Source organism: Chaetodon trifascialis, chromosome 5 (assembly GCF_039877785.1).
Source record: "Chaetodon trifascialis isolate fChaTrf1 chromosome 5, fChaTrf1.hap1, whole genome shotgun sequence".
Taxonomy (NCBI): domain Eukaryota; kingdom Metazoa; phylum Chordata; class Actinopteri; order Chaetodontiformes; family Chaetodontidae; genus Chaetodon; species Chaetodon trifascialis.
Genome location: NC_092060.1, coordinates 27501193 through 27527096, shown reverse-complemented (window position 1 = coordinate 27527096; position 25904 = coordinate 27501193). Strand labels below are relative to the sequence as shown.

General features: G+C 44.8%; 1 protein-coding gene across 1 annotated transcript in view; it reads right to left on the bottom strand.

Moving 5' to 3' along the window:
• The window catches only part of fat4 (FAT atypical cadherin 4), a 102611-nt gene that overhangs the window by 17081 nt on the left and 59626 nt on the right, over positions 1 to 25904 (bottom strand). The window contains exons 3-9 of the mRNA XM_070962456.1: positions 25632 to 25893; positions 24567 to 24917; positions 21427 to 22349; positions 19511 to 19685; positions 7816 to 7996; positions 5395 to 5645; positions 346 to 4695 (exon numbers count right to left, since the gene is read on the bottom strand). Coding sequence (XP_070818557.1) covers positions 346 to 4695; positions 5395 to 5645; positions 7816 to 7996; positions 19511 to 19685; positions 21427 to 22349; positions 24567 to 24917; positions 25632 to 25893 — 6493 coding nt within the window. The remainder of the gene's footprint in view (positions 1 to 345; positions 4696 to 5394; positions 5646 to 7815; positions 7997 to 19510; positions 19686 to 21426; positions 22350 to 24566; positions 24918 to 25631; positions 25894 to 25904) is intronic.

The window sequence follows — 25904 nt, the reverse complement described above, 5'->3', positions numbered from 1 at the left end:
ACACAGTGAAATGTGATACTGGTGAACTGTGTGTGGAGTCTACTCTCAGGCCTTGACAGGGTCAGCTTCGCATCATCCTATTTATTAAAGCAAACATGGCAGGCTGATACGCATCATAGCTGACACCCCCCCAACTAGTAATCTAAAAACCAAACTGTTTTTGGCAGCCGTGCTTGTATGCTATGGCTACAACACCTCTTGGAAACATTCAGAAGCAAATATTTTCCTTGGAACCAAAGCCATGTGTGTGAGTGCATTATTGTGTGCGTATATGTGTGTCCCATCATGTCTTTGTCCAACTGACTCCGTGGTCAGACATAAAATGTGACTCCTGCTGTACAGTACCTGCAAAGCCGGATTTGCAGAGGCAGTTGAAGCCGCCAGGGAAGTTCTGGCACAGCGCCCCGTTCTTGCAGGGATTGGAAAGGCATTCGTTGACATCCCTCTCACAGGCCATCCCGGTGAAACCTTCAGGACAGGTGCAGGAGAAACCCCCCACCAGATTGTGGCAGGTGCCGCCATTGTGGCACGGTGATGGCTGGCACTCGTCGATGTCTGTCTCACACAGAGCTCCTGTGTACCCTGGCCTACAGCTGCAGGCGTAGGGCTGCAGGGGGTGGTTGGAAACAAGGATCACTGGGACGCTTTCTTCTGTCTTCATATCAGGCCCGACACTGAGACGCCTCTTGCAGCTGCCTCCATTCTGGCACGGGTTACGTGTGCAAGGATCATGGTCCACCGCATCTATTTGCACCCCACTCTGTCTATATAAAATGTCTTTGATACTCTGGAAGAATGTGGCCACGCCGCTGGGGTTGACATATTGTCCGTGGCCCCGTTTCACAGCTGCCATTAGGAAAGTCTGATTGTTGAGTTCAAATGCTCCATAAAGCAGCACCCCTGTGCCTAGTCCTGCTAGCTGAGAGTTGGCAATGCGTAGGAAGCTGAGGTAGTGGTTGGTAAGGAAGCTTTTGACTCCTTGGGACTGGAGTCGAATAAGTATGCTGTTGTCCACTGTGGCATTTGTGAAACCCATGAAAAGGACTCGGGCTGTGTTGCTGACAGAGCCGTGGACGCCATCACTGCTGCGGATGGTTATTTCAAAAGTTCCATCTGTTGAGCGGGATTTAGAGTTCAGGTTGCACGTGCCAGTTGGGATACTAAAAAGACCGGAGGAGGGAGGAATGAGGGAGCAGTGGAACCTGTCCTGAATGTCAGGGTCTTGAGGTTTGACATCTCCCAAGGAACCTCCAGGATACATGTTCCCAAAGTAGTGGACAAAGATTTCCATTGTTCTCGGCGCTGAAGGATTGTCATTCTGATCATTTATTTTGATGCGAATTGTTCCTGTTGAGGACATTTGAGGCACACCAGAGTCCTTGATCACAACAGAGAGGTAGAAGTCGCTAATCTGCTCTCTGTCGATCTCCCGACTGGTCGTTAACACTCCAGCTGGACTAAGGCTAAAGTAGCTGTTGGCAGATCCAGAACTGAGAAGGCTGAATAAGAACGGGCCTTGGTTGGGTGGTAGATCTGGGTCAGATGCTGTTAGTGTTGTAACTGCAGTGCCAGCTCTCTGATTCTCCATTACCTCAGCGTAGGCGGTTGTCAAAGTTGGACCGTTATCATTGATATCTTCCAGATTCACAATCACAGTGGTGCTTCCGGTTGCAGGAGGTGTGCCAGTATCCACAGCGAGAACGGTCAGATTATACACAGGAGTTGTTTCTCTGTCTAGCTCTGCAGCCACAGACACTTGGCCGGTTTTTGGGTTGATGGTAAAAACATTTTTATCAAACTCAGGAGCAATGGAGTATGAAAATCTGCTCCAGCTTGGGACAGAGTCTGAGTCCTCAGCACTCACAAAAGTAACCAGACCTCCAGGTGAGAGACCTTCACTGACCTGCACATCATACAGTTCTTGTGTAAAAACAGGAGGATCGTTGGCATCAAGAATTGTGATATTCACAAACACCTCATCAATGTCTGCCCCGCGGATGCTTCCTGCGTTCTTTGCCAACACCTTCAATGAAACCTTTTCCTCTTTCTCACGGTCTAGAGTACCTGTGACATAAATCTGACCTGTTTTCTTGTTGATGCCAAAGCCCTTCTTTCTGCTCTTCCCAAAAATGAGGTAGTAAACCACTCCATCATCTCCTTGGTCTCGATCACTGGCGAACACTTCCCCGACCACTGTGCCTTTTGGAGCAGCTTCAGAGATTTCAAAGTAGTACTGTTTGGAGACAAAGCGGGGTACGTATTCATTGGCTCCCTTTAGCTGAATGTTGACATTGGCGAAGCTGCAGCGCTCCTCGTCTGGGACATTAAAGGCCTTTACTGTTAAATGGTAGACTTGCTTAGCCTCGTAATCCAAGAAGCCCTGGGTGGTGATGGTGCCCGTGTTCGGGTCAATAACAAAGAGGTCGCTGTCTGACGACTGTATCACATAAGCCATGACTGCGTTAGCTCCTGAATCACGGTCTGTGGCGTTCATTTTGACCACAGTGGTGCCACTGGGAACGTTCTCCTGAACAATGGGGAAGTACTCATCAGGATCAAACACAGGAGGGTTGTCATTCACATCATTCACATGTATTGTGACGGAGACATAGCTTGTTTTTGCAATCCAACCACCATCAACAGCTGAAACTCTAAGCTCATGTTGTTGCTTCTCTTCGAAGTCCAGAGAGTGAGCGAGGGATAACACTCCAGTTTTACTATTAAGTGCAAACAGACCCTTGTCGTTGCCTGAAGTAATATTGTACGTGATAAGGCCATTCATTCCTTTATCTTTGTCTCTGGCAGACAGGGTCCTTATTGCTGTGCCCACAGCGAGGCTTTCAGGTACAGTAGCTGAGATTTGGCTTTGTGAGAACTCAGGCGTGTGGTGGTTTTCCTCCGTGACTGCAATTCGCACTGACGTTCGAGACGACAAAGGAGGGTTTCCTTTGTCGTTCGCTGTGGCGTCAATGAGGAAGACTTTATTCATATCAGATGTAAGGGAAGAGGCAACAGTAATCCATCCACTTGTTTTATCTAGTTTGAATTTACTTGAGCTGTTTCCACCTGTTATTAAGTACTCTACCTCTGAATTAAGGCCAAAGTCTTTTTTGTCATGAGCTGCAACCCTAATCAGTCTGGTGCCAACCTTGACACTCTTCGTGACAGGAGTGAAATAGCTAGGTGAATCAAACTCAGGGGGATTATCATTGCTGTCTACAACGTTTACAATTACTGTCGTCTCACTCATCAAAGGCTTGACTGCCCGGTCTGAGGCTGTGACAATGAAGCTGTGGCGATTTATATTTATACTGCTAGCAGCTGTTGAGTTCTGATATTTTAACTGCTGCTTCACAAATATCTCTCCAGAGCTGGCGTTAATTCTGAAATACTCAGACTGGGAGCGAATGAAGTAGAAAATTTTGCCATTGAAACCCTCGTCGGGATCTGTGGCAGACACCTGTGTGACCAGGGAGCCCACCTCAGTGAGCTCAGGGTAGTCCAGGTAGTAAGAGGGACGGCTAAATCTAGGGGCATTATCATTAATATCTGTTATAAATATGGTGACATCTGTGCTCACTGTCCAGCCAGAGTCATGGGCAGACACTTTGACAATGTAATGATCTGTGTCTTCTCTATTGAGTGGCCTGCTTATTGTTATATCTCCCGTGCTTGGATTAATACTGAATGGAAGGCTGGTATCTGTAATTGAATATCGGCTGATGGCATTTGAACCAGCATCCTCGTCTGTGGTGGTGACTCTGGTGACAGTGTAACCCACTGGGGCATTTTCAGCCACTGTAGCACTGAAGATCTTGGAGAACCTCGGAGCATTGTCATTCACATCCAGCACGTTGATTAGCACTTTCACTGCTGTGTTTTTGGGTGGCAACCCCCGGTCAGTGGCTTTGACTTTCAAAGCGTACTGAGCCACCTTCTCCCGGTCCAGTGGCCTGGTGGTTCGTATTTCACCAGTGGCTCTATTAATGCTGAAGCTGTTCTCCTTGTTACCATCGATGATGGCGTATTCAAGCTGTCCATTAGGCCCGCTGTCCAGATCAACAGCGGAGACCATCAGCACCCTCTGAGGTGAAAGGTTCTCCAGTATTTCAGCATGGAAGGGATCCTTATCAAAGACTGGGTGATTGTCATTCACGTCCAGCACTGTTACCTCCACTTTCTCATAAGAGGAATAAGGTGGGAAGCCCTGATCTCTGGCCTCAATCCAGAGGACATACTTCTGAATGTGTTCATAATCTAGTGGATGTCTGATGGACAACTCGCCTGATAGCTGGTCAACATGAAAAGCGTAATCCAGGTTGCCACTGGCGATGTAATATGACAGTGGCCCACCCCTCATAGAAGACCCAGTCACTGTTGTAACAACGTGATTGGTTGGCTGGCTCTCAGGGAAGGTGAACGCACGCTCCTTCAGTTTGATGACGGGGAAGTTTCCTCCCGTAACAAAGCGCACAGTCACAGTGGTCGTATCCATTTTGGGGTTAGTGCCGCCGTCTTTTACTCGCACTGTGAGGGTAACCTCTGAGCTTCCTGTTAGCTTCTCATTGGCGGTGATGGCCCCTCTGACGGGGTCAATCTTGAACTTCTCAGAGTTGCGTCCAATCAGGGAGTAGTGCAGCTGGGCGTTGGAGCCTGAGTCCTCATCAGTGACAGTAACAGCAAAGACCAGGGAGCCTGAAGACATAAAAGAGATTTTCTGTTCAAGCTTTGGAGTGAGGTTTTATTTTAAATGCGCTGACAATGCATAAACCTGCACTCACCACCCACTTCAGTAGGTACATTTGTAATCTAATGTCATCCAATACAGCTCTGCCATGATTCTAGTCTTTGTTGACACTGTTAGAAAGGTAATAATTATACTTTATATTTGTTTTTGAGGTCACAGTGTTGTACTGGACTGCATTATATTGAACGTTGTTTGTAATATTCTGCTCCTCTCATATGTAAGTGGGATGGACAAAATATTAGAAACATCTTTCAATATATTCAATATAATCCAGCTGAACTACAAGTTCAATAATAAAAACAAAAATGTGAAATTAATACATCTCTGACAATGTGTAAATCACAACTGAACATTATTGTCTTTGTAGAGGCAGAATTGAGGGCAGAGCTGTTGTACTGGATCACATTAGATTGTACATGTGTGCTTAATGAAGGGGCTGGTGAGTGAACACATTGAAAGTATAAAAAACATAAAAAACAAGGAGCTTTAACAATAATTTGCTCTAATCACAAAGTCTAATTTCAATATGTTTACTGTGTTCTTCTTGAAGCTGACACTAAAGTTAAAGATCTGAACAAAAGTGCAGTGACAGTGAGAACAGGTGCAAAGCATCCCATTACATCAGCACCTTTGAGGCACGTACTAACCTGCTGCAGTAGAGGCAGGTATATGTGTGACGTAAGGGTGGTGGTGGAAGCGAGGAGGGTTATCGTTGATGTCAGCCACCGTCACAGACACGGTGGCGGAGCTGGACAAGCCCTGGGGCTGCCCTCCATCTGTTGCCACAACCAGCAGCTGGTAATTGGCCCTGTCCTCTCGATCCAGCAGGGAGCTGGTGATAATCTGTCCTGTAGCCGGGTTGATGGAGAACTGGCCGTGGCCTCCGGTCAGGCTGTAGCTGAGGGAAAGATAAACAAGGGCAGTGAAAACTTTGTCATTTGTACAACACCTGGACATATTTAGAGGTTTTGGTTACTCAGTGGGTATGGAGCTACTTCACTTCCTGCATCATGAGCTCACCTTATGTAAGAGTGAGCTCATTGTGCCATTACAGGTTTTTCTACATACTGACTGTGAGGTGTTACAAGAGTCATCCCCTGAAAGTCTCTACATATTGTTTCAGTGACTGGATGTTGTTCAGTGTTGTCACAATGTGGTCTATAGAGGGCACTGTTTCAAGCTTCACCAATGCACATTTAATAGAAAAATATGGTCAATAATGGTCACCACATTGTACTGGCGGGACATCAAATCAGTTAACTGATTGAGGCATCCAGCTTCATATTCCATCAAATGCAGCCACTGTTTTCTGCTTCACTGCTCACAGAGTCTCTGTGGTTCAGGCTGTCGAAGCTGGAAAGCTCCAGGATCCTTTATTCGATTTATCTTATTCAATTTAATTTATGTTACTGTGGAACATTTTATTTATAGGAGAAAGAAGATTCAACAGCTTTAAAAAATGTCACTCTCAGTACAAGTGAAGAAAACATAAAGTACATGCCTGAATATCATCACATAACATAAAGCTCTTCAGGGGCCACAGTCTTCGGCTTTCAAACTAATATCATGTTTCCGTCTGTATCTCACAAGCCTCCAGCAGGACCCAGACATAAATGTAAACTGACACATACATGTACACACCAGTGCATATTTTGAAAAGGCTTCAGAAGAAGCATCCCCCTCCAGAGATGGGGCGACAAATCACAGAACAACGTGTGAAAGCAGAGTGGATGCGAAGCTTATTTGGACATCATCAATATAAACTGTCCACAGATGCTTCTGGTCTCAACACAGTCCAGAAACAAGTTCAGGTTTGGGACTTACATGTAATGGGCTGTGAGAATCAAAACTAATAACTGAGGGGAACCGGTTCTGGTCTCCATTAAGGGCCCCGAACCCCCTCGAGCCCCTGATGGGCACAACTTGCACTGTCATAGACAATTAACATCCTCATTACTGTGTTTTGGGAAACTGGAGCGCACTGCGGTACCCCCCAATGCGCAACCAGTGGGGTGACTGAGGAGAGAGGAGGGGTCGGACTTGAGTCAGTGTCCGGCTTGAGAGAGACCGACCAGAAGCTTTTACAGGCTCCCCCACGGAGGGGGCTGTGAGTGTGAATAAGCTGTCGTCCAGCTTGAGAAATCGTGGCCCTAACAATGACTTCGGGTGTTGACTAAAACTCTACACTCAATTGCAACATCAGTCTGGAATTTCACAAAGCCGGTGAGGAGGTAAAATGTTTGATTGAAGGCGTGAGGAAAGCCAAAACCCAGTCCTATATGGCCCTGAAAGGGTATTTTCACACCAGGGAATAAAAGCAAACTACGACTGACCTGATTACTCGCAGTCGTTACTGAAGCTGTTCACAACAACACAGATCTCCTCTGGATTATTAAAAATGGCTTCATTAGTCTTATGAACACAAAAGGTTTTATTATTGCATTAATCTGTCTGTAATGAAGTAAAATTCATAATAACTCTTTAGTAGAAATTATGTATCCTTCAGAAGTGCCTGGAAAAAATTTGTGTGAGGTAATTTCTATAATCTGTTACTGGTGAACAACTTGATTCCAAAAAAGTTGTATGATACATAAATATAACAGAATGTGATCATTTGCCAAACCTTTTTGACATATGATCAACTGAAAACAGCACAAAAACAATATATTTAATGTTTTCCCTCATCAGCTTCGTTGATTTTTGTAAATATCTGCTTATTCTGAATTTGATGCAGCAACATGTTTCAAACTAGTTGGAACAGGAGCAACAAAAGTCTGGGAAAGATGTGGAACGCTCCAAAAACACCTGTTTGGATCATTCCACAGGTAAACAGATTGATGGTAACAGGTGAGAGGATCATGATTGGGTATGAAAGGGGCATCCTGGAAAGGCTCAGTCGATCACAAGCGAGGATGGAGCGAAGTTCACCACTTTGTGAACACATGATTGGATGAAGGAGACTAATGCACACAGTGTCAAAGCACATCTTTTAGGAGGGTCCAACGTTTCAAAAGAATCTGGACAAAATGAGAAAATGAGCGAAAAGGAACCAGAGAAGTGAAGGATACCTTATAACACCATTGACGCCAACATCTGCATCAGAGCTGTTGACCAGTAGCACATCTGTCCCTGTCGGGGCATCCTCCATGATGGTGGTGTGGAAGGTGGAGGAGGTGAACACAGGGACGTTGTCGTTCACGTCGTTCACCAGAACCGTCACCGTCCCCGTTCCGCTCAGAGACGGAGAACCTGAGGAAGAGAAGAATACGTATGAGTGACGACAGCAGCTCGCTTTCCTTCAGTGAAACTGTCTCGATGTCCTGGACAGAGCAGCTCATTACACTTTCCATTCACATGACAGACCTCCGTTTTGTGCCACAGCGAGCTGGTCAGTCACATGCGAGCACCATTAAGAACCCCATTAGACACATGGTGAGTTATTGTACATGACTTGTCATTTGCAGGGAGATTTACACTGAACCATTCGTGCTCCTGTGAAGACTCAGCCACAATATTCCTGCTGCATTTAATCGAGCAAATTTCTCTGGCCATCGGTTTGGATTTCCATCATCCGCCGTCCTGCCACATCCACACACACCAGCACGGAACACATCAAAAGAGCTCTGTGTCTCTGAAACCAAATCTTTCAGGCGTCCTTCCTGGGGTCCTGGACACTCATAGATTTAATTTCCACAGCGAGGTATCTATTTTAAGGTGCGCGGCACTGAGCGAGTTAGTCTGTGGAATTTGAGCGAGAAGAAGTGCTATTTTCAGCAAAAATCTGACCGTTTTTCCTCCCAGAGCGGGTGACGAAACAGGGCTTGCAGGGCCCCGGGGGATGGATTTAAATCAATAGCAGATGAAAACGAGCCGCAATGCAGAAAAACCTGAGGAGGAAAAAAAATCCGACATCTGCCTCGCTTGAGCTGGCCTTTCTAATCCTTCCTTAAATGGCACGCCGAACGGCCTGATCTATATTCCAAACATAAACACAGGTTCAGCCTTGTTATTGAACGTCGCAAAGTGGGATTTGGGGACATCTTTAAGGGCCTGGAGGTACGCTGCAGATGTTGACGTTGCGTATAGGGACAGAGAGCACCTGAGGATTGCTAAAAGCTGAGATGAGCGTGCTGTACTTTTCCCACCTCTAACATGTAGCTGTTCCCTCCTGGAGCTCCCTTCAGGAATCTATGCGAACGTGTCAACTATAATACATCCAAATAAAAACATACACAATTCAGAGCTTGTGTCTCCTGCGCCTGTGTACTCAGCTGTTGAAAACATCAGATGCTTGAACTTGCGTACCGTAGGGGCCTGGATTAATAAGAGATAATAAAAAACATTTGGACGGTGGCCACCAAAATTCTCTCTTAATGCAGAGCTGTGCAGAATCAAAACATAAGGAATCTGAGAGGAGAGCGTCGAGTGGTGGAGGGTCAGGAAAGAAGGCTTGAGGGACACTGTGGCTCAGCCAGTGAGGATTATCTGAGAAAATATGATAAAATCAGGGCAACATGCTGATTATATTTTATGCCAAGTCTTCTCATTTGAAAGTCAGATGAATTATCTTTCCCTCAGCAGAGCATGCACGAATGCTGCTGATACAATGGCTCCTTTCTGTTATACTGTATGCCACCAAAATATACCAAAGAGAGCGAAGAGCAGCAGCACGGTCGAGAACTTTTTTGCATTTAGACCTGTTCATGTTCAGGGTTTAGATCTGCAGTATTTTAGCCAAGCTGGTGGCATGACTGTATGGATGGTCCACCACTGTGGTTCAGACTGAATTATCTCAAAACCTGCTGGATGGATTACCGTGAGCTGCAGCACAAGCTTTCATAGTCTCCAGAGGATGAATCTACTGACTTTTCCTCTATCTACTTTTAAGGTTCACATGTTTGGTTTCGTGTGAATTAACTGGATGGACAGCAGTGATATTTTAGGTCATTAGACGATAAACTTAATGACTTTAGTGATCCCTTAATCTTAATGTAGTGCCATGACAATAGCATCCCAATCCTCAGCTTTATGCAGTCTGCCTGTTTTGGTTAATCTCATTACTACTACTACTACTACTACTACTACTACTACTACTACTCAGAGTCTCATTTTCAGCTGCGGCAGGCAGCTGTTTTCAGAGAAAAACTCTAAAAACCCATTGTACAGCACCCACTCAGCACCACACTGCAGTGACAGACACAGATAGCAACTAGCTGGTGAACACAGCGGAGCATTTAGCAGCTAACGAGACAAATATTTCAAGCCATAAAGAGAAGCTAACATTGCTATAGACTCAAAAGATGCAAAAGTTTGGTAACTGACAATTTCCAAAAGGCGGTGCTCAGACAGATTTTGGTTGGTACGCAAAAAATTTCAGGAAAACGCGGTAAGAAGATCCCTACGTATGTGCCAGCAGGTTAGGACGCTGCCATATTTAAAGCAGCGGTTCCACAGTGTCCAACCGACTGAAGTGTCCTTGGGAAAGAAATGAAATTCCCTACAAGCTGCGCAGCTGCTGTTAAAGTGCTGACACTGAACTGTGACCTCCCTGTGGGTAGAGAGGAGAAATTTCCTTACGAAGATCAACAAATTTGAACATTATTGTGGAGTTTGGAGACCACCGCGGCTTCTTTCAGGAGGGCAGGGGATTCCTCACAAAATGAGATTTGAGATGGTTTACGGTAACATCATGGCTTTATGATAATAAACAGACATTCGACCTTGAGCTTGTCACGTATCCAGGTTTTCTGGTCAGAACAGAAGTGGCTAACATGCGCGTTCAGAATAAACAGAGCTGAATTCCAGAAGCAAAATAAATGATACAAACAGAGGTAACAGTAAACATTTTTTATCCCAAAAGAGGCCCAGAAACCATACAACACTAATCTTTACTGACTCATTACCAAAATGAGTCATGTCCTCTGCAGTTCCAACTAAGACTCTACTGGCTTTTTAAGTATCCCGTGTTTATAACCAAATATAGGCAATGTTGAATTTTGAGGCGATTATGTATTTCCACCTTTTCAAATATTTGCGATTAAGAGAATCCTGCACATAAACAAATTAGTATGAAATCATTGGCACTTCATACAGAGAGAGCCGACGACACGTTTGGTGTCAAATCAACAGCAGCAGAAACGCGCTCCAAGCGGAAAATGTAAATTGTTTTGTGCATGCAGTCTATATGACATCATCACAAGGCTGTTATGTAATCAAAGGACCACAGCATGCGGCTAAGTGGCCAAACAGACGCAGTCAGCAGGATTACTTAATCAATATCAAACATGATGGCGGCTTTCTAATCTGCCTTTGCTTGAGCCTGCGGTGTCACACCTTCGAGTGCGCGACGTGGGTGAGTCATCGTTTGGGGGGTTGTCATGGCAACAGATTAGAGCAGCTCCTCCTAAGCTGATCCTCTTAATTGAGGAGCGATCCAAGTCAGCAAGGTGTCCGTATCACTTTAAGTTAAACGGCGTGCAGCTGCTGTTTCCGGGCGAATTGTGTTTGACCGTCAGCAACTCGCTAAGACGGCTGTTGATCGAAGATGTTCTGTGCAGGAGCTGCTGGGCTGATTAGCGGCTCTGGAGGCTCAGTGGCTTTGTCTTTAGCTGCCTGCCGAGAGACTGAGTGAATGAAGAAAATATTTGGTTTTGAATATCGAGCCAGCTGCTACATTTTTATGAACTCAAACTGCCTTCTGTTACAGGCGAGTGCGGTTGCTGCTTTTCAATAGCATTGTTTCCCCACTCAGAGCGGATCCAGGCCAAGCTACAAGGCTAGCCCTGCGTGTGTGTGTATGTGTGTGTGTCTGTGTGTGTGTAGAGCACGCTGCCCACTTCCAGGCGTTTCACTTTTGAACAGGATGTGACATCACAACCTGTTTACTGCCTGAGGAGAACGAACAAACTGCTCCAACGCCGCTTGTGTGACCTTTGACCTGCATTGCCTCTGTCACCAACTGCATCGGGGACCCTGAGGCACAGGACACAGTTACTCAAGCTAATCCTACGTAAGCAAAGCACAAAGACACCCCAACCCCCCCCCCCCCCCCCAGTGAGGACCTAAACTGCTCAAATACTACCAAAGCCCCCTGATGCTCCCCTCTGCGACCCTGAACCTGCGCTGACCCCGCCTTCGCTGACAAGTGTGGCTTCAGACGGAGCATTTTTCACATCTTTCTCGGCGTATCACTTCTCCACAGCATCATGTGCCACCGTGCAGCCTCAGGACGTGCCTTCTCAGCCTCCTGGGGCTCACTGATATCACATAACCCCTGGCAGCTGTTTCCCTCCAAACCTGCTGTCCAATGTGTTAATAGTTCAGATCTATCTTGTTACATCACGTGGGCTGACAGATTTAGTCATCAAGGAACACTATATCTTGGCAGGTATGCAAATATATGTAAATGACAGTTGTTTCAAATAGTTAGGGTCAGGGCGAGACATTCTTAAGATTCATACGACGGCGGCTGCTAAACAACGGGGTCAACGTCGCAGCTGAGTATGTCGTCTGTTTCCGATTCTTAAATTTCCTCTGAATGCCGTACTTTTAATAGTAAGAAAAACAAACCCAGGTCAGTTTATAATGTACAAATAGCCTTCATCCCCTTCTTCTTCTTCTTCTTTTTTTTCCTTGCTGGGAGTGACTCAACAGGAGAGGAATGCTCTCCAAGAGTGCTGGGAAATGCCAGCATCTCCTCCAAACAGTCTGCTGGAATCTGGCAAAAGCTCGGGGAAGAGTGTCAGGGTCAATGATTTAGACGAGTGCCGCCGAGGAGGGTGTCACCTCATGTGCCGTGGCTCAATCCGAGGAAGGGGAGGGGTGACGGCGGGGATACGGCAAGGAAAGATGCCTAAATCTGGCGGCGCACGATTTGGCCCACCGCTATACGACAAATGACATCATTTTGCCATGGAAAGAGAGCTGGTGGAAATTTGCTGCGGGAAGTCAGCTACCTACCGGAGGCTGCCATGCACAGCGGTTGCAAAAGTATTTTTTCCATTGGCAAATCCGTCCCCAGACCCTTTATTCTTTTTCTTTCTGCTGTAGTTTTGCAAATTTTACACTGCATACAACTTGAGACTGTTTTATTTGCCTACTGTATCAGCTGATATTTGAAAGTGCAGCACTTATGTCATTGGACTCCATGAAATAAAGACGTGCAAAGGACGTACGATTAACGAAGGGATCACTGAACAAGACCAAAACATGTCCAGGTCACTGCTTGTGTTTGCATTCTTATTACCAGTCTGCTTAAAGACCTCTAATTTGTAGATCTCTTGTTTGGAAAAAACAACAAAACAGATAAGGCAATCAAGGCACTACCTCACCTCCGTCTTGTGTTGTGAGCATAATCTTATTTCAGGGGTTAATCTTAGGCCAGCTAGGAAAGCAAACCGCCATGACCCGACACTACTCTCCTGGAGATTACAGCCTCACATCATCTGTATTTACCTCACGCCGAGAAGTTATCAACATCATTGCTCAAGACCCAAGATAAACTGTGTACTTTTACACGAGCAATTTTGCTGTGGCTAGAAAACTGTTTTGGAAGCAGATGCCAGTCATCGCTTACAGCCCAGGCGAGTGCTTGTGTGTACATTTGATCCAAATTCATCTCGGTTATTATTGCACACCAGGAAATGGGGTTTGGTTCCAGAGAGGCATGCTCCCTCAGCCGGTGAAGAAAATACTGGACCTTGTGGCACCGTGTTTCCATGAGGTGGTTTCGCCCTGGAGAGATGTGCTGCAGTCACTGAGCTCTGAAGCGGTATGGATATCATAAAAGATAAGTCCGAGCTAAGTCCCGGTGATAACCCTGTCTCCAAGACTGAGGGTATTCTCTATGGGAACACATCAGACTGATGGTATTCAGATAACTGCTTTTTATCCTATGAGCAGCCATTACACTGTGGGATAAAGTAGCTGGCGTCAGTGCACCTCATTTCACACAAAGCGGCTGAATCCGTCGGGGAGCTCAAAGCGCTCGAGCCACATGAGGATTCCTCCCCGCTTTAATTGAATGTAGAAACACCATTACCATTTAATTAAACGCAGCGCATTCCCTTCAGATCTGGGAATGACACAGTTGGGGCAGTGACAACCAAAACACAGCCCTCTGTTTGATATTTCACAATAATCCCAGAGAACTTAAAGTGCCTGTTAGACTGGCGGTGGGGGCGACATTTAACTCTGTCTGCTCATTTTTCATTGCTGCGTCTGAGCTCACATCTAAGCGCTTTGTTTCTGCGTGGATCACGCTTGGAGAAAATGCGAGAACCCAGAGTAACCCCAAAGAATTGGAGTCCAAAATAACAAGCTTTCAGGACCCTGAGACTAAACCAGGACCAGCTGACCATCTGTTGCCTCCTCGTCCATCCTACAGATCCACAGACAGTTTTCTCTGTAAGCCTCTCAACCCAGAAAGTATTGTCTAGCATAAACATATGGCAGGGTCTAAGCACCTTATTAGTGTACATTACCACCAGACAAATCACATTAACCTCCAGGAAGGTGCCGTGGCCATACTTTCTGAACTGGAGGGGGTACAAATACATGTGTTAATGATGATTAAGCTATGTGTTTTTTGACCGCTGCAGCTGCTACGAGGGCGCGCTCTGCTGCGAGAGCCTAGCAGGGGGCTGATTTGAAGGGAACAGCAGCACCCACCTCCTGGGAAAGGCTGCGAGTTGCCCTGAGTTGCTCAGTCTAAGCCGTGCTAAGAAGCAGGTTTGAGTGTCTTTGCTGGCACAAGAGCTAATCTCTTCCTTCAATATATATTGACTGATGTTTCATTGATACACAGACAAACAAGGATAAGGCTGAGATGTCCAAACAGCCGGGTTCATTAAACTGAGAAGTCCAGGACAGGTTGACTTAGGGAAGACGGATGAATGTGTAAATTTATGAGACAGCCCATCTGTAGCCTGAAGCTTAAGGCTAAACGGTTAATTGCGGTTTGTGCTCTTAAGGGACAGCGTAAATAAGACACATCATTACCTTGGAGGGGAGGGGGCGGGAGAGAACTGGCTGCCATCAAGACAAAATTGACATTTTTCTGCCTCTGAGAACCTGTTGCTTTGCGACAAAGCTTCTTTTAATGCGGCACCCATGAATGGCATCGGAGGAGCTGAGTGCGGGGTGCGAGCTGTCCCACTGCACAGTTTGCCAAACATAACAGAGTAAACAGAGGTTTTCTCACAGCTAACAAGCAACAGAGTGAAAGGGATATCTCAGTCGGAGAAAGCAGCTACACGGGATAAGGGGGAAAGAATATTTCTAATAATACAGAAATCTCAGAGGCATTCGTCAGATTAAACCTAAAATGTTATACAGCTCGCCAGTTATTTATGGAGTGCTGCGTCTGAATGCTTTTGCATAATTTCTTCACCATATGTTATGGATAGGGTTTGGCGGTTTGCAGGCAGTGAAGGAAAGCGTATCGACAGACGCAAAGTGCTGCTTTTTCTCATATTTTAGGGCCTGTGGTGAAATTTAATAAAGTGATTCGCCCTTTGTGTTTTTATTACAATTGCGCTTTTATTTGCTGTGTTGTTGAATGTTTGGAAATCCCTATTTAGCAGTGCATCTGCGGACCATTTAGTGACTGTTGCCCCGTTTTATGGTGACACAGCAATACCAACAGATCATAACCAGTGTGAGAGGTGGAAAGCATACACTGGCAGGATAACTCGCTCATAATACAACTCTATAATGTTCATACATGGACCATATAAATCTGAAATATGACTTTGGATAAGTGTTTATGAGTGAAAGCATGCACACTCATCACACACTGCGAGTTATTTATAAAAGAAAAGCAAGTCATGAACAGCTACAGCTAGTTATGATATAATTAGCTGTGTGAGAACGTGATGTGCTAACCGGGCTCCTAAGAGAAACAAAGCAAATAAACATCATTAAAAAGTGGATCTTGCCAGGCTGAAGCACTAATCATCCAACCAACACCACCTTTTTAAATGCCCCCTTCCATTTCTTACCAAAGCTATTTACACAAACATTCAAATCCAGCAATTGTTAAAGTGTACCAGGGAGTGGAAAAGAGAAAACAGGCGATAGGAAAAAACTCTGCAAGACCACATTGTTACTGCGAAGTTTTTTAAGAGCTGATCCAGAATGTTACTGCTCTGTTAAAGTTCATTTGAGGAACCTGATATTTTATTTGGCTAAGTCTTGTGTTGCCACTAGACTGCAGACTGGCTGAAACCTTCAGAAATGGACCCCATTAAAGATTTATTGTGGCAAGCGTTGGACAGTGATCTCGCAATGGCCCTGTTTTAACAGCGTTATCAGCGTTCGTACAGCACTTCTTCTGCTCTGCAGTGTTATTCTATTTGCAGGAGGTGCCAGAGATGGATAGATACATGCTCAGCTCCAATTTTCTTTGTTGTTCTGATGACGGACTGGAGACTGACAGATCATTATTCAATCAATTAATCAAGTCAGGGGGAAAAAACTCAAGAAGACTGGAGGGTTTATACGCCCGATTCATGGGAGCCATTCAGGAGAATAAAAGCTCCTGCTTTTAAAGAGGGATGGTCATTAAAATTCTTTATCTGCTAAGCGGTCGTTTAGCCCCTAAAAACTTCCCCTCACCCACCAGCCAAAAGACCATATACAAACAGTGTGGCACTATGGAGCGATGTGCTGGAGGCATGTGAAAGACATGGGATTTCTATGCGACCGTATCCGCCATAATAGGCATGGGCCAAGGGATTTACTGTGCCTTCTCTTTAATAAATGTGACCAAACACGGTGCATGTCAATGCGCCCCGAGGATGCTCTCACCACCACATGCAGACTCACACGAACTCAGAGGCAAGAGACAAAACACACAACACAAGCACACGCAACAAAACAAAGAATACATGCAAACACAAGCATGCGCATACACACCACTGTCACACAAAGTGGCTTAATCTACATTTTCCATCAATTTTGGTTAATTTTAGCTAAATCCCACAATGCAACTTCTCACAGGCTTCTCAAACTTAGCTCGAAGACTTCCCTTCCTTTACAAAACACACTGAAAACAAGGGTGAGAAGTGAGTGCACTTATTGTCAACATGACCCTTAATGTTAAAAACTCAGAGACAGAGCCTGAAGTGAGAAATTAAAGAGTGAAATCCTTAAAAGGAAAAGTACAAACTAACCCACAAATGAAAGAGACGATTGTTCAACAATAACAAACTCTTCTGTGTTAGGACGCTAATATAAAAAAGCTTCTGGCAACATTATTTACTTACTAGGTTTACGCAGGAAAAGGTGAAACAGCATCTTCATGTGATGTAAAGTGGTGAAGCTTATGAACACTGACAGGAAAAGGATGGAACAGATTTCTACAAAAAGACCAATCAGCTGCAAAATCCTACACCTGACCAGCTGCCAGATGCAGAAAAATGTGTTTTCTTCAACCGCAGATGCTCACTTAAAGCCAACCCATAAACACTGAGTGGCAAAAGTATTTCACTGTGCGGCTCTGCCGGAAATCTTATTGTCTAACATTCCTCCATGGGGGCATGTTGGTAAGCAATGGCTTACAAATCTGATTTGCCTGCAGCTGATCCCAGATGTTGGCCCAGCGTTAAGATCGGCCTCAGACCCTGCAGCCTCTGCTGTCTCCAGCTATCTGCACAACTAGTTAACTCAGAAATGCTGCATACAACTTTCCATAAACAAGGAAGAGAGAGAGAGAAAAAAGAGTGAAATATCCCAGGTCTGATCTTCAAGTTTCCTCTCAACAAGACGTCTTGTAAAACACATTTAAGCAGCTTGTATGGATGCCACATTTCAGGGGGCTGTGCTCAGATTTTCAAATAATGGCAGACGTTTGCCAAATTCTGCTGCTCTCCCGAGCCAGAAGCCATTATGGGAACCAGCACCCGGTGAGCTCCTTTGTTTCCATCCATTTCATGACAGATTTCAGTCAGCACAGAGCGTCCTGAAGCTCTGCTCAGACTGCGATTAATGAGTTTACCTTGACTGAAATGACTGAAGAGGTCCCGGGAGCATGGACTGTAGCACAATGCACAGGCGCGCAGTCCTATGCGAAATACATGGAAGCCAGCCGATGATTCGTTCACAAGACAAGCTTTGTCTGATCAAGTCACGTAACACTTGAGATGATGATGTGTGTGTGGGGCACGGTGGCAGCTGCAGGACTCATGGACTCAGATTTGACAACACAACATAATTTTTTGACAGATAGCTGAAGTTCTTGTCTAGCAGAATAATGCTTTCACAGACTGAAGGCTGAGGGTGATAAATCCTCCTGAGTCGTTTTTTTTCTCTCTCTTACACAGTGTTTTGGAGTAGAACTAGTCAAATATGGCAGTACAGGAGTATAAAGGCAGACTTTAACATGTTAAGATAAATGTCTGTGGTTGAAAATGGGTCATGGTAGACAGCAGACTTGGAGACATGTCTGCACCATCCACCTTCAACGTTTCCTGCCAGATAGCGCCTGGGAGAACCATTTCCCCCCGCTGTCTCAGCCGAGGCCTCAAAAATGTGAGAAAATGCTTCTGGGTAATTTGGCCGGTACTATGATTATGGGGTTTTTCATATTTTGATATTCTACCCCAAAATCCCTCTTTCTGCCTCTTACCGACATTGTACTGAAAAGTCCTGTCAAAATATTTTGGAATTGTTGTCAGGGCTCTAAATATGGACTCCTTGTGAAGCGTACAAAAAGGGATCGAATCCTAATTAGTATGTTCGCTTGTTGGGCAACTTTGTCCATGTGGCACAAACCTCTGAACACTATATGAAGCAAGAAAATCTCAACACAGCAGGAAGAAAACATTTTCTGTGACTCAGACGTGATTATATGAAGATGTGACGCTGCACAGTTTTTGATTAACCTGCACTGCAACTGCAACAAATACAATCCCACAAATATGCAAATGATTCGCTGACTAGTAAACGGATGTAACGCTCAAAAGTGTTTCTATTTTTCAAAAACAAGACACTCCATGCAACATGGCTCCAATTCTCACCAAAGCCTGCGCACAGTCAAAAATACACAGCATTATGAATGGTCACATGGTCAGTCCAGGAATGAAACAGAACCACCCTCAGACCATGACGGCTGTGCCAGAGCAGCTCGGGGAAACATATACTTAACTGGGATACCATGTGATTTGGCTGCAACAGGGATACGCATGTACTCCTTTAACTGCACATTAACTGGCCTCTATGCAATAACAAGTTAACCTTTTATCTGGCTATAACAAGCTCTACCGCCGTATCCAAATAAACAGGGGATGCTGTTCAATTGAACCTGCGGAAGGGACTTCTGGAGAATAGGTCAAAAAACACCCACTATTTTGCAAGCTAAAAACTCCCGAATGTTTAGGTTATTGTGCCACACAAAAAGAGCACTGTGCACACTATGAAATCAAAATGCTGTTTGTTGACATTGCTGTTAGTTTTTGAAAATATTCTTTCTCAGCTCGGTTTTGCTGGCTGATTACAAAACATGTTTCGAGCTTCGCTGGAATTCCACAATGTCCGTGTAAGGACACGCAGTACAACACTTTGCTCAGTCCTCACCAAATACACCAGATCATGGATGATAAAGTTTAACAAGATGAATGTGGTGCGAGTTCAGACATAAACAACTGATTTTGGAACACTATAAACTGAAACATAATACTGCAAGGCCAGCATAAAATCATCTTTCAAACATTTCAAGATGGTATCAGCCGCCCTCACAGCTCCAAACTTCCACTGCGGTCTTACCTGAGTCGGTGGCTGTAATCAGCAGGATATATTTCCCCTGAGCCTCGCGGTCCAGAGTCTGGGTCAGGCTCAGCTGACCGCTGGACGACAGGCTGAACGCGCCCTCATCGTTCCCACCGCTGAGCATGTAGCTCAGCTGGCCGTTGGCACCTTGGTCGTCATCTCTGGCAACAACCTGGAAAACACAGAAACAAGCTCTTGAGGAGATTTCTGGGGATCAAACTTCTTCTTGTACAAGAAATGTGTTTCTCATTTCCAGCAGATGAACAACAGTTTGTCTGGAATAAATAGAAGAAGTGGAATGTCAGAGGGAGCTATAATGGCATGGCAGCAGTGATGGAAAGTAACTGAGTACATTTACTCAAGCACTGTCACGCCATGTTTCAATTTTATGCAACTTTATACTCCTTCTCCACAGCATTTCAGGGGAAATTTCACTTGACTACGTTCATTTGGCATCTTTAGTTTAAATTTACTTTATAGATAAAGAGTGAAAAAACTAGAATCAGAATGCATTACAATGCATCATTAAATTAGTGCTTACATGTTAATGCATCAGTGCTAATAATCAAATAGTGTAATAACTAGTAACATAATGCTGACAGAGCTCCTTAATGAGTACTTTTACTTTCATAATTTAAGTATATTTCATTCACGCTCACCTAAAACCCTCAGGATATTCTGCACAAACACCCTTCAAGAGTATTATCATCATCAAAATGCTCAAAATGATGTTTAAGTGCAGATCTTGAGTCAATATAGTTACTTACTTTCCATCACTGGAGACAAACGTGTGCTTTTGGGTTACATAAATAAACGTGATATTTCAGCGAATCAAAACAATACATTAGCTGACATGTGATGTCTGGGAAGAGCACTGCAGAAACACCACGGCAGTGAGCCGGATATCATATTTCCCAAATCAAAAAACCTTATTCTTGCACATTTTACTGTTGTTTTTCTCAAAGAAGCTCAATTCACACAACCAAATATAGCTGGGAGTAACCCAGTATAACCACCATCCTCAGTCTTTCCACTGAAGCAGCTGATTGTTAATTACCATCACGGTGCTGAGCGACACCATGAAGGTAATTGTTGAGGGAAGGAAGATCATTACTTCTTCACTTTGTCCAATCTGACTTTTCCAGGGAGTCCACAAAAAGACAAGCAGAGACAGGAAAGCCTCCACTCCGGGCCGCCGTGAGGATTAAGGACAGATATACGTTTAATAGTTTCTGAGTATGAAACTATTAGTCGGTCTGATTTTTCCCTCAAGTTGCTGCATTTAACTACCACAATGCATTGCGGGTTCCCCAGCCCTCCCTGCCGTGCATGCCGCAGACAGACATAGCCAGGTTAGCGTACAGATGTGTGTTCTTGTGTGGCAAAACCCACCACGTCTGGACCCCTTCCCACCACATAACTGTACCCTCATTTCCTCACAAGGTACACAAGCGAAAGAAAATGAAACTGTGCCGTCACTGGAAATCAGTCCTTCCCCTCCATTTTTCATGTATGGTTCATTTAGTCATCAGGGTAGTTGGGATGTTAATGGCCTTGTCATGCAATTTAGCCCAGTTTCATATTTCAGTGAAATCCCATAAAGCCCTAATTGTGCAGAGCAAATTGCAGTCATATATCATTTCTTTATCATTTCAGTCAGATATTTGTCATGGCATTTAGCAAAATAAGACCGCCGTGGTTTTGGTTCAGTGCACTGATACTGCTCACATACCTGCACTGATTAAGTTAGTATTACTACAAATGTGGTTAAGTCATTAGCTTATTTAAGGCCTTAGAACTGTCATTCAAAACACTGGCTTCTTTTCACTCAGTAAGTCCTGTCTGTGAATGTTCATGACATCGGCTTAAATTTCAATGAATGTCTTCACAAGAGAAAAAACAAACATACTGACCTGCAGAATGTTTTTTGGTAGGTTCTCCACATTCTCCTGAACATTGACAGTGTAAGGAGAGAGCTCAAACACAGGCGAGCAGTCATTGACGTCAAGCAACACGATGTTGACCGTTGCTCGGTCCACCCTGGGGCTGCTGCCTCGGTCGGCGGCTTGGACCACCAGCGAATAGGACGACCGCGCTTCACGGTCCAGCTGCTTGGCCACTGAAATCACCCCTGTAACCGAATCAATCCTGAAATCAGAGTTGGTGTTGCCTCCGGAGATAGAAAACCGGATCTGTCCGTTGGTGCCCTCGTCCGCATCGCTGGCGAACACCTGGATGACATCAGTCCCAGTCAAGGTGTTCTCCTCGATCTCGATGTCGTAGATATTCTGCGAGAAGCTCGGCGTGTTGTCGTTGACGTCCAGGACCATCATAGTCACCTCCATTGTTGAAGACAGAGGCGGTTCGCCTTTATCTGTAGCTACCACTGTGAGGGTGTAGTTGGAAAGCTCCTCACGGTCGAGTTCCCCAACCAACCTGACGTCTCCGTCAATTGTGCCGATGCTGAACTTGTTACCAAAGGGTCCTCTGAGGGAGTACTCAACGTAGCTGTTGGGTCCACTGTCAGCGTCTGCGGCGTGGGCAGTGAACACCACCGTGTCCACCGGAGTGTTCTCCTGGATGTAGGTCATCTTCTGAGAAGTGAAGGTCGGAGGGCAGTCGTTGACGTCCAGAAGAATGACGGACACCTGGGCAGTGCTGGTGAAGCGGGTCGTGGGAGGCAGAGCCAGGTCGTTGACTGTGATCACCAGGTTGTAGAAGGACTGGGTTTCTCTGTCCAAGCCCCTCTTGGTTTGGAGGACTCCTCCTTTGGTGATGACAAAGTGGCCCTGAGGATCACCAGACGCGATTCTGTAGAGGAGCTGGGCATTTGGGCCTGGAAGACATAACGAGGGAATCAGAAGACAGGGATGAGGATTACTGTTTTGATTTCTTTCAAGGTGAACTCTTAAAGCTGTACAGGGTATCTACACATGCTGGTTTTGTTCCAAATGTCAATGAAAAGTGACAAATAGAAAATTTTGATCTTCCTCACCCACAAATTTACAATTTTATTGATTATGGACTGATACGCAGATTATATTCTTAATTAATTTTGCCAAAAAAATGTCAGCAATTAGCAATAACCTCCTGTTCTTTCCCACCAGTCCAAGGCGACATCTTCAAAAGCCTTTTTTTGTCTGAACAACACTCACACCTTCTGTTTCTTATCAGGTACAACGAGACGGACGATACATCTGCTCTCTGAGATATTTGAGCGCATTTTGCTCGCAAGGTTATTTTCCCAGAGTGAGGAATCAACAAAAGTTAGGGTGTATTTTTAACTCAAAATCTTGTCAACTGACAGGCACAGTGCCAAAAATAAATTTATCTGCAAGGAACTTTTCAGTATGACCTTGAATTAAAAAAATAACCAGATAACATGAAGGTGGAACGATGATATTTTTGACATCCATTGTTTCAGATGTGTCTGTTAAATATTCTGTACATGTTTGACTTTAGGCACTTACATGCATTATCAACATCCATTTCCACAAATTGTGCATGTGCAACAGCTGGAGCTCTGGCTGCTACTCACACTGACGACCCATGTAGAATGACAGATGGCTATCAAAACAGAAACACTGCAGTCCACTTCCGAAACTGATAACGTGGTTTTGCCGTTTAGGAAAATTCCTCACAACTCAAGCCTTTAAATTCAAATGAGATAACCACTATATGACCCAGTGGATGGATGCAGTAAACTATCTAACCTTGAAATCTGGCCTAATCCGCAGCCTCCCCTGGAACTGGGGGTTAAAATGAGCTTAAATTGAGCGTCTGTAATTCAACTCAACGGGGTATTCATGTGGAAAGTGCCGGCACCTTCCCACACTCCAGCGTGTATTTACAGTACACAAGTAATCCCTTATCAAAAGCTTGAGTGCTACTTCCATCCGAGTTTAGGCTACGCCGTCTCGAGACAAAGTCTGGGGGTCGGGGGTCAGGGCTTAGGAAGTGCTAACAATGGCGGTGTTTTATTTTGACAGTGGAAAGCGGCAGCTATATATCTGAGAGGACGACGCGGTCAGATTATGTGGACGGTGGAGAAAGAAGCCAGACTCTGGTTGAGAACTAGGCAGCGTATTTCCCAGGAATGTAGGTCACTATAACCACACTAGGCCTGGGTGAAGCGGTAATTACAGCAGAGGAGAGTAGCGGTGGCTGTTCAAATACCACACGGCACTTCACAGACACGAAAGCCACCACCTGAAACGCAGAAATAACTCAAGCCACTTAATCACACGGTGAAGACGTATTTCACCAAATCACTCGAGCGTGACGCAAAATAAAAATGAAAAATAAAAAGTAGGTTTGAGAGCTTCTGTGTAACCAACTGTCAAAACAAAATGACAGGCCTACATTAAATTAAGCTGCTATGGCTAACTCACACTTGATTTATAAAGAATGAAATTACATGTAAACTTTCCCACAGAACTGTTTAAACATATTGAAATCTCTGGGATACTTTTGACTTAAACTAGGATTTAAGTACAATTTAGAATATTTGTCTTGTGATAAATGCAATTCTCTCCCGCTCATACATCCTTGGCAGCACTGCCAAATGTTTCGAAATATAGTATTTTGCTAAAAAACTTCTGTGATTGGTGGTAAAATCACCAGAAAAATCATCACCTGAGCTGAGAATCTGGTTTAGAGTGCCAAAATGCTATTTGTGGTTTTGTCTCTGATGCTGAGAAAATGATGTTTAATGATAATTTATATACCTAAAATAACTGCCAGTAATTGGTTTAGATGCTTTTTTATTTATATTCGAAACATTTTACACAATCCAAGCGTCTTCCATTGCTGTTGAATATGTTTTTGTCTTAGTTTTCAGTTGACTTTAACGCTGTTGTTTTCTTGTAATTATGGCGCCTGTCATGAAAACAACTCACAATTCAAGTGTTCATTATTCTGCCAAATATTACAAATCTTTGTTTGTTATATATATCACTTTGTGCAAAGCATTATCATTATTATATATTTTTCTGATCAAATACAGACCTGAAAAAATAAAGTATTTCTCATCTATTTTACTACATGCACATACCGTCGTCAGCATCACTCGCCCCAACAGTGACGATACTGGATCCAGGCGGCAGACTCTCTGAGACAGACGTGCTGTACACGCTGGTGTTGAAGACGGGCGGGTTGTCATTCACGTCCAGGACGTTGAAATAGACTCTGACTGTGCTGGCCTGCCCCCCTCCATCCTGGGCCTTCGCTGTCAGAATAAAGTACTGCTGAGTCTCGTAGTCCAGCGGGCGCGTCACGTTGAAAACCCCCGTCACTGGGTTCAGGAGGAACGTCTCGTCCTCGTCGTCCTCCTCCAGCGAGTAGGTGACCTCTCCGTTCGCCCCTGAGTCAGAGTCGCTGGCCAGGATCGCCGCCACGATGGAGCCTGCGAGAGTGAGACGGGTTTCAACACGGAGGCGAGAAGTTAGACTTTACAGCCTTATAGAAGAAAATGCCTTTAATTTATCTGCAGGGGGTTATTAGGGCTGTTTATTAATGACAGTGAGTCAGTGATGGCTCGGCCAGGAGCTAAAATAACACACTCGCTTGGCCGGTAGTCTTATGGAACCAAAACTCCTGCATTCATTGGTGTTTAAACCGATCACTTAGGCATGAAGCTAATTATTAAGTTCTTTTATTAGTGCTGTACATGAGAAATGTAAATGCTCACTGGATAATCTCATTTGTCTCTTTCCTGTGACTGAGAGGGGTGAAAGAGTCGTGCCAGACATTTGTCAGTATTGTTATAAATCCTGCTGGTTGCTGATAGATTTCCACATAAATCAAATATCAGTTACCGTCCCTTTGACCTATTAAACTCTTAATTTTCCCCTTAAGGAAGATGCGGAGGATTTTGGAGAGCTACAACAGTCATATAAAAATGTTCAAAAAAAAGTAAAAATACTTTTATAAACTGCTACAAAGAAGCAGCTCCTAATAATTTGAGGCTCTTGATGACCTTAACAGAGCCGTCTCCGTTCAGTCTAAGGGCTTTAGCAGAAGACAAAACATCGCCTGTCTGAGTCTACAATCTTCTACTTTACGTCTACAATCATCAGTTTGCACTTGGATGCTTCACTGAGTGACACTGAGGCCTTACCCGGCGCCATGTCTTCGGGGATATCAAACGAATACGTGACACGGGAAAACTTGGGCGTGTGGTCGTTGACGTCCTTGACGGTGATGTTCAGCCTCATGTCGGATGACTGTTTTCCGTCATCTGCACGAACCAGCAGGGAGTATTTTGAACGGCGTTCCCGATCCAGCTTCTTTGTGGCGATCAGGTCACCGGATTCAGGGTCGATCCGAAAGCTGTCATCAGCCCCACTGATGATGGTGTATGTCACAAGGGCGTTGGGACCCTGAGGAGAGG